The following is an 8,486-nucleotide window of genomic DNA, read 5'->3' on the forward strand; positions in this document are numbered from 1 at the left end:
ATCCATTCATCTGCTGATGGACATCTAGGTTGCTTCCATGTCCTGGCTATTATAAACAGTGCTGTGATGAACATTGGGGTACATGTGTCTTTTTCAATTCTGGTTTCCTCAGTGTGTATGCCCAGCAGTGGGATTGCTGGGTCATATGGCAGTTCTATCTCCAGTTTTTGAAGGAATCGCCACACTGTTCTTCATCGTGGCTGTACTAGTTTGCATTCCCACCAACAGTGTAAGAGGGTTTCCTTTTCTCCACATCCTCTCCTGGTACCTCATTGTGGTTTTGATTTGCATTTCTCTGATAAAGAGTGATGTTGAGCATCTTTTCATGTGTTTGTTAGCCATTTGTATATCTTCTTCGGAGAAATGTCTATTTAGTTCTTTGGCCCATTTTTTGATTGGGTCGTTTATTTTTCTTGAATTGAGCTGCAGGAGTTGCTTGTATATTTTTGAGATTAGTTGTTTGTCAGTTGCTTCATTTGCTATTATTTTCTCCCATTCTGAAGGCTGTCTTTTCACCATGTTTATAGTTTCTTTTGTTATGCAGAAGCTTTTAATTTTAATTAGATCCCATTTGTTTTTTTTTTTTTGCTTTTATTTCCAGTATTCTTGGAGGTGGGTCATAGAGGATCCTGCTGTGATGTGTGTGGGAGAGTGTTTTGCCTATGTTCTCCTCTAAGAGTTTTATAGTTTCTGGTCTTATGTTTAGATCTTTAATCCATTTTGAGTTTATTTTGGTGTATGGTGTTAGAAAGTGTTCTAGTTTCATTCTTTTACAAGTGGTTGACCAGTTTTATATTTCTTTTATATTTCTTTTATGGTTTATGGTACCATAGTGTTTTGATTACTATAGTTTTTTATAGTATAGTCTGAAGTCAGACTATATTTATATTTCTTTTATATTTCTTTTATGGTTTCTGGTACCATAGTGTTTTGATTACTATAGCTTTATAGTATAGTCTGAAGTCAGGGAGCCTGATTCCTCCAGCTCCATTTTCTTTCTCAAGATTGCTTTGTCTATTCAGGGTCTTTAGTGTTTCCATATAGATTTAAAAATTCTTTGAAAAATGTCACTGGTGTTTTGTTAGGGATTGCATTGAATCTGTAAATTGCCTTGGGTAGTGTAGTCATTTTGATAATACTGATTCTTCAGTCCAGAAACATGGTATGTCTTTCCATCTGTTTGTGTCATTTTCAGTTTCTATAGTTTTTGGAGTAAAGGTCTTTTGCCCTCTTTGGTAGGTTTATTCATAGATATTTTATCCTTTTTGATATGATGGTAAATAGGACTGTTTCCTTAATTTCTCTTTGTGATCTTTTGTTGTTAGTGTATAGATATGCAACAGACTTACGTATATTAATTTTGTATCCTGCAACTTTATTGAATTCATTGATGAGCTCTAGTAGTTTTCTAGTAGCGTCTTTAGGGTTATTTTTGTATAGTATCATGTCATCTGCAAATAGTGACAGTTTACTTCTTCTTTCCAATTTGATTCCTTTTATTTTTTTTTCTTCTCTGATTTCTGTGGCTAGGACTTCTAAAACTATGTTGAACAGAAGTGGTGAGAGAGGACATCCTCTTCTTCCTGATCTTGAGGAAAGGCTTTTCGCTTTTTACCATTGAGTGTGATTTTAGCTGTGGATTTGTCATATATGGCCTTTATTATGATGAGGTAGTTTCCACTCTGTGCCCACTTTCTGGAGAATTTTTATCATAAATGGGTGTTGAATTTTGTCACAATGATTTTTCTACATCTATTGAGATGATCGTATAGTTTTTATTCACCAGTTTTTTCCAGTGTTGTGTGTCATACTGATTTGTGGATATTGAAAAATCCTTGCATCCCTGGCATAAATTCCACTTGATTGTGGTGTCTGATCCTTTTATTGTCTTGTTGGATTCTGTTTGCTATTACTGTGTTGAGGAGTTTTGTGTCTGTGTTCATCAGTGATACTGGCCTGAAGTAAGTCACTTCAGTCATGTGCGACTCTGTGCGACCCCAGAGACGGCAGCCCACCACGCTCCCTCGTCCCTGGGATTCTCCAGGCAAGAACACTGGAGTGGGTTGCCGTTTCCTTCTCCAATGCATGAAAGTGAAAAGTGAAAGTAAAGTCACTCAGTCGTGTCCGACTCTTAGCGACCCCATGGACTGAAGCCCACCAGGCTCCTCTGTCCATGGGATTTTCCGGACAAGAGTACTGGAGTGGGGTGCCATTGCCTTCTCTGCATACTGGCCTGTAGTTTTCTTTTTTGTGGTATCTCTGTCTGGTTTTGATATTAAGATAATGGCAGCCTCATAGCATGAGTTTGGAAATGTTCCTTTGCAGGTTTTTGGAATAGTTTCAGATGGATAGGTGTTACCTCTTCTCTAAATGTTTGATAGAAATTGCTGTGAAGTCATCAGGTCCTAGACTTTTGTTTGTTGGGAGTTTTTAAATCACAGTTTAAACTTCAGTTCTTGTTATTGGTCTGTTCATATTTTCTATTTTCTCCTGGTTCAGTCTTGGGAGGTAGTACCTTTCTAAAAATTTGTCTTGTTTCCTTTTATTGTTACATTTTATTTCTATAGGAAGTGATGTTGATTTCATATGTACAGTAGTGAAAATTTGCTTTTTATGAACATGAAAGCAAAATAAAAGTGTTAAGAAGTTGCTGAGAATAATGAAGATTGATCAGAAATATGATAAAAGAAAATTTGTGATGATGGTATGAGAATAACTTGAAGTTTGGGAAATACAGACCTGAGCTGTGGCAACATACTCCTTTTCCCAAGCTTTCCTAGTTCCAGTCAATCTTCTAAGCCATCCCCAGAATTATTTAGAATAACTAGGAAATAACTTAATTAGGGTCCTTATCTTATTCATGAACATTTAATGAATCCCCATTTTATAGATAGTAAAATTCAAGGTTGTTCAGTTAGACATTTGATATCCTTCATCCTCACTTCAGCCAAACTAATTTAATTATTATTTTTAAAACTCAACTTATACTTTTGTACCATTATGCATTCCTTCATAATATTCCTTGATGTAAGTTCCTTTCCTTTAGTTTCTATTGCCATTTAGTTATTCCATTCTTAAATATTTATCAAGAATCTGATATCTGCTAGACAGTATACTATGGGCTAGGATTATAGTAACTTTCTTACTGAGGTTGCACTTGTGGAAGAGCATATATTAAGCACAGAAATACTTCTTTATTTGCAACAAATAATGTCATGAAAAAGTGCAGTGTTCTGAAGACAAATAGGGAAGAAAATGTCATTTAAGCTGAGATGTAAGTGACAAGTAGGAATTAGTTTAATGAAGAAACGGGCTAAGGGAATGGTATGTGTAAAAGTACTAGGACTTCCCTGGTGGCTCAGATGGTAAAGCGTCTGTCTACAAAGCGGGAGACCCGGAGATCCGGGTTTGATCCCTGGGTCTGGAAGATCCCCTGGAGAAGGAAATGGCAATCCAGTACTATAGCCTGGAAAATCCCATGGATGGAGGAGCCTGGTAGGTTACAGTCCATGGGGTCGCTAGGAGTCAGACACGACTGAGTGACTTCACTTTCACTTTTCACTTTCATGCATTGGAGAAGGAAATGGCAACCCACTCCAGTGTTCTTGCCTGGAGAATCCCAGGGACGGGGGAGCCTGGTGGGCTGCCGTCAGTGGGGTCACACAGAGTCGGACACAACTGAAGTGACTTAGCAGCAGCAGCAGCAGCAGCAGCATTTTAATTATGATGATGAGAAAGATTGAGGGCAGAAGGAGATGGAGGTGACAGAGGATGAAATGGTTGGGATGACATCACAGACTCAGTGAGCATGAGTTTGAGCAAACTCTGGGAGGTAGTTAAGGATAGGGAGGTGTGGTGTGCTGTAGTCCATGGGGTCACAAAGAGTCGGACACAACTTAGCGACAGAACAATAACAGCATTAATTCTTTTATGTCTTATTTTGCTGTGAACAAATTTAAGTATTATATTGTTTCCCAATGATAACGTACTGATCCATGCTGCTACTGCTAAGTCGCGTCAGTCGTGTCCGACTCTGTGCGACCCCATAGACGGCAGCCCACCAGGCTCCCCTGTCCCTGGGATTCTCCAGGCAAGAACATTGGAGTGGGTTGCCATTTCCTTCTCCAATGCATGAAAGTAAAAAGTGAAAGTGAATTCACTCAGTTGTGTCTGACTCTTCGCAACCCCACGGACTGAAGCCCACCAGGGTCTTCTGTCCATGTCCATGGGATTTTCCAGGCAAGAGTACTGGAGTGGGGTGCCATTGCCTTCCCCAACTGATCTATGCTACTTTACTTTAAAAAAAATCAAATTTATAATGTAGCTCTTACTCAGTTTTTTTATTTTCAAAGATATTCTTTAAAAAAAAATCACTGTGAATAGTCAAATGTTAGATCCAAGTTTTAAAACTATCCAGGGAATTCTTATAGAAGTCCTCTATCTGTATAGAAATCTATGTAGATTTATGATATATACACACATAATATTTATGCTGTATATCTATACAGTATACCATAGAATAAATATATGATTCAGGTATTTATTTATTTATATACAGATATTCTGGATAACATTTTTGCTTCTCATTATTGCTTGTAGGCACAGTCAAAAGTTAGTCAGTAGGACTATTGGGTTCTAGGCACCCTACTGTGCTCTTTACTTTTCTGTTCATTCTCTGATCTGTTTTATGGTTGGCTCTTTGATATTGATAAGAAGGATACACAAAAGATGCATTTAAATTGTTCTTTTGTTTTCAAATAAACAAACATAACATGATTTTTGGTAATTCTATAAATATTTTAGTTTTCCCAGTGTATGGATGTCTATCTAAAGAGTGCTGTAACAGCTAAGGTTTTTGGATCCACACAGAGAAACCAACTCTGGCTCACTTCAGCGGAAAGAAATTTAATTGGTCGTTGAAAAATTCACAAAAAGACTAAAGAATTGGATTTGGAAAATGTACAAAACCTAAGGGTGCTAGGTGGCAGGAAGGATTATAGCCACAGTCATGCTACAGGGACACGTTAAGGAGTCACCACTATCAGACTTACGCTGTTACTACTGCTGCTTTAAATATATCTTACTGATAGCATCTTTGTGGTGCCTGCTGGAGTTCAAAGTCTAGGGTAGGAATGGTCTTGCTGAGACCTTGTTCTGGCCTCCAGGGAACGCCTTCCTTTGGCTTTTTCCTTTTGGCCTCCCGCCAAAGCTCAAATAAGAAGAAATTTGCCCTGAGTAAGAAAGCAGTTTGAGTGCAGGAAGATCCTTTAAAAAAAAGAAAAGAGATAGCTGTCCTTCACAACTACTCATTAAAATATATTTCAAAACAATTCTTTGTGATGACAGGTAGCGATGTACCTCTTGAATTACAAGATAAAATTGTTTATGGTATCTTATGTTTCTGGAAAACATGTATTTGTTTCTGTTTTAAGGAGGCTTGTGGTAGCTTATTAGAGAAAAATTATTTGATTACTTTCAAAGTGAAACTACCTTAGATATCTCTAAATTTTATAGTACAGGCATGACTAAAAAATAGATATTTTTCTAAGAAAAAGAATCACAGAAAGTAAATGTGGTTGCGAGATATGCACATATTATTTATTTTTCAGTGTTTTTCTTTGGTAGACAAAAATATGTCATATTTAAAATGTGTCCAACGTATTAAAGAATGGATAAAACCAAAATTCATGGTTAACACATACATCCTAATTGCTTCAAATATCTCAATGAAAAAATGGTTATTTAAAAAATTCAAAACACCAAAGCTACTCATTTTCTTATGAAATATTTGCACTCTTAACCAGTTACCATTAGTTTATAATTGTTTTCATAGTACATTTCATGAATTACAGCCTTCTTTATAAAATAAGATGATGTTTAAGGACTTTCTCCATAAAATATATATATATAAAAAACTTCTGGGAAAAGGAATATGAATTGACATAAAAATTATCTAAGGAATGATTATTATACACATGGATGCTTTGACTTATGTGTCATGGTGTTAATTCTAGTAATAATAATATATTGTAATATGAAATACAGGTCAGGTATAGACAGATAATTTCTAGAGACAGAAGTGCATTCATAGCCATAGCAAAATAGTTAAAAGTATCAAATCTCCTGGAGAGTTTCCTAACCTAGAAATGTGTGAATGTTCATTGCAGCCGGCAGGAGAAAGTCAGTTTCCTTACTGCAGAGTTCTTATCTTTTCAGTAGTCACAGTTACACTTGTTCTAGGTTTTCAGATCCTCTTTTCCAGGATTTCATATATTTTTATATTTTTCAGAATTCTTTCTTTGAACTTTCTGTAATGAGAAAATGAGAATTTTACAGACTTGGACGTTCTTGTTTCCTAGTGATTTAAGAGTTGATATGCAAAAATGTGTAGCAGGAAAGGAAAGTCAATCATAACCAGAGATCTCTTATCAGAACACTTCACACAGGATCATAACAAAACCATTCTGCAGTTGTCAATTTTTTTTCCCAAAAGATTTGTCTTGGATAAAGCAGATTATAAAATAGAAGTAATCTGGTAACCTACCTTGATAATAGCTTTCGCTTGCTTTGCCTTGGGATTTAAGCATCTTTGTCCTTTATGTGTTTTCAGGGTGATACTGTTAAGGGAAGGTCCAAAACAGTCTTAAATTTTCAATGGAAAAACATAACAAAAACAACACAAAAAAGCTCCCCCCGCCACTATTATCTTCACCACGTCCATTACTTACATCACTTCTGTTTTGTCACAGTTATTAGTTGGGTAAATTATAGAGACTTTCTCAATATCTGCCACTTTGACTGCTTTTACTCCAGGGCCTATGCAAAGACACCGTCCCCCTTTGAACATAGGGAAACCTAGAACAGATCACAGCATCAGTTACTAATACATTTGATTGCAGCAGTGGGCTCTGTTTTATAATCTTGATGAAGAATGTGAGCCAAGTTTTTAGTGAGACTAGAATAGTAATTTGACAAATAGCACTCAACATTGCTGTTACTAGGGAAGAACTTAAGAAGTGACAGTTTTCTCTTTGAATTTGTAAGCAAACTATTAAAAAATAAAGAGAAAAATAAAAGAAGTTTATTAGAGATCAAGCTTATTTACCTATTGCTTTTATGCTCAAGAACTTTTCCAGAAAGCAAATAACATTATCTCTTAAAATCTTCTTGGCAGACGTTTAAAACTGTTCCTAAAGGCTCTTGCCAGATTTTGTAGCTAAATAAATTCTGTTAAATGTATCATTTCTAGTTTCAGTTAAACATTTCCAATATTCTCTGCCAAAGCTGTAGCAACTGCTAATGTTTGAGGGTAAATAAAAATTCACTGTATACTTTGAGATAAAAGTGAACGAAAAGACATTTGAACCATTAGAAAAGACATTTGAAGCATTAGAAAAGACATTTATAGGTCGAGAAATAAAAGGTACCGTATACCTTGAACAATTGCAGCACATAATATCACAGTCAGGACTATAGCCATGCCCTTCACACTCATGCTTGTTGCTGCTGCTTTGGCTTTGATATTCTTCTTGGAGGGAGGAGAAAAGCAGATCGTGTAAGAGAATTCTTTCTGGCATATATAAGGCACTTTATACACCAGCAGTCCTCTCTTTTGGCAAGAGGAATTTCCCTCCTTGAGTCATGTTCCTTTCTTCCAAGAGATTCTATTTTGTTCATCTGCCGTTCCTTCCTTTCGTTACAGTATTGAAAGTAATATGAATGTGAAAGCACTTTGTAGACAGTAAAGAGCTATATAGAGTATTCCCAGATGGGAACCAGCCTTCCAGTAGCATTTCCTAGAAATGTATTTGTTTATTGGACTACCCTGGGCAGTGAATTCTGATTGCCATTCATTCTTCCATTTAGGAAGATTGTCTTCTGATTTTCAGTCCTTTCACCTCCATCCTTCTCAGAACTATATAAAAGAACATTCTTTAAAACAAATTATACTTTTACTTTTAAGTCCAAACTTTTGAATGGGAGGCCTATTTTTGTTTGACATCAAATGACATTTTATTTCAACTTATTTTTTTTACTATAATTTATAATTTATTTATTTATAATTTTTGACTATATGTCTGAAGAAGTCTTCTAAAGACTTGTACTTCTGAATTTATATCCATTTATTTTTGCATGTTTAACAGTTTTTGCATATATGTATTTCTCAAGCATTATTGTTTAGTACATAAAGTTGTGTGAATTGTGGATTTTTAAAAAACGGTTCTTTATTTATTTATTTTTTTCAAAAAAAAAGTCACCTATTTTATTTTAAATTATAGTTATGAACATACAGAGAAATTTTGTAATCTATGGATGACTTTTTAAAAAACCTAAAGCACTGAGAAGAATATAAAGCTTCCCCATACACTCCTCTAATATTCATCAGTGAAATAACTACCTATTTTTAAGGTAACATAACAACCAATTACTCTTGACAAATCATTTATACAGAACACCTGAACACCTGTGCTAAGACATTCACTAGC

The 8,486-nt window shown here is 35.6% G+C and overlaps 1 protein-coding gene across 2 annotated transcripts; it reads right to left on the reverse strand.

Annotated features, from left to right (window-relative positions):
• Nucleotides 1–5,552: 5,552 nt before the first annotated feature.
• CXCL11 (C-X-C motif chemokine ligand 11) lies at nucleotides 5,553–7,669 on the reverse strand. 2 transcript variants are annotated; one of them, XM_070372978.1, is made up of 4 exons: nucleotides 7,435–7,669; nucleotides 6,729–6,855; nucleotides 6,545–6,617; nucleotides 5,553–6,304 (listed from the first exon to the last, which is right to left on the reverse strand). In XM_070372978.1, exons 1-4 carry the CDS (start codon nucleotides 7,493–7,495, stop codon nucleotides 6,245–6,247), a joined length of 321 nt encoding a protein of 106 aa, XP_070229079.1. In that variant the 5' UTR covers nucleotides 7,496–7,669; the 3' UTR covers nucleotides 5,553–6,244. The 2 variants fall into 2 exon arrangements, with proteins under 2 accessions (XP_070229079.1, XP_005899223.1); XM_005899161.3 differs by having other exon boundaries at nucleotides 5,557–6,308; nucleotides 7,435–7,661.
• Between the last annotated feature and the right edge of the window lie 817 nt (nucleotides 7,670–8,486).

The sequence above is a fragment of the Bos mutus genome, chromosome 6 (genome assembly GCF_027580195.1).
Source record: "Bos mutus isolate GX-2022 chromosome 6, NWIPB_WYAK_1.1, whole genome shotgun sequence".
Classification (NCBI taxonomy): domain Eukaryota; kingdom Metazoa; phylum Chordata; class Mammalia; order Artiodactyla; family Bovidae; genus Bos; species Bos mutus.

What these genes read in the sequence shown, in the direction of transcription:
- CXCL11 (XM_070372978.1), bottom strand. Translation starts at nt 7,495, where the DNA reads ATGAGTGTGAAGGGCATGGCTATAGTCCTGACTGTGATATTATGTGCT. An exon ending in ATGTGCTGCAATTGTTCAAG is followed by an intron (nt 6,856 to 7,434) that starts GTATACGGTACC and finishes GATCTGTTCTAG; the next exon opens with GTTTCCCTATGTTCAAAGGG. An exon ending in TGTGACAAAACAGAAGTGAT is followed by an intron (nt 6,618 to 6,728) that starts GTAAGTAATGGA and finishes TTCCCTTAACAG; the next exon opens with TATCACCCTGAAAACACATA.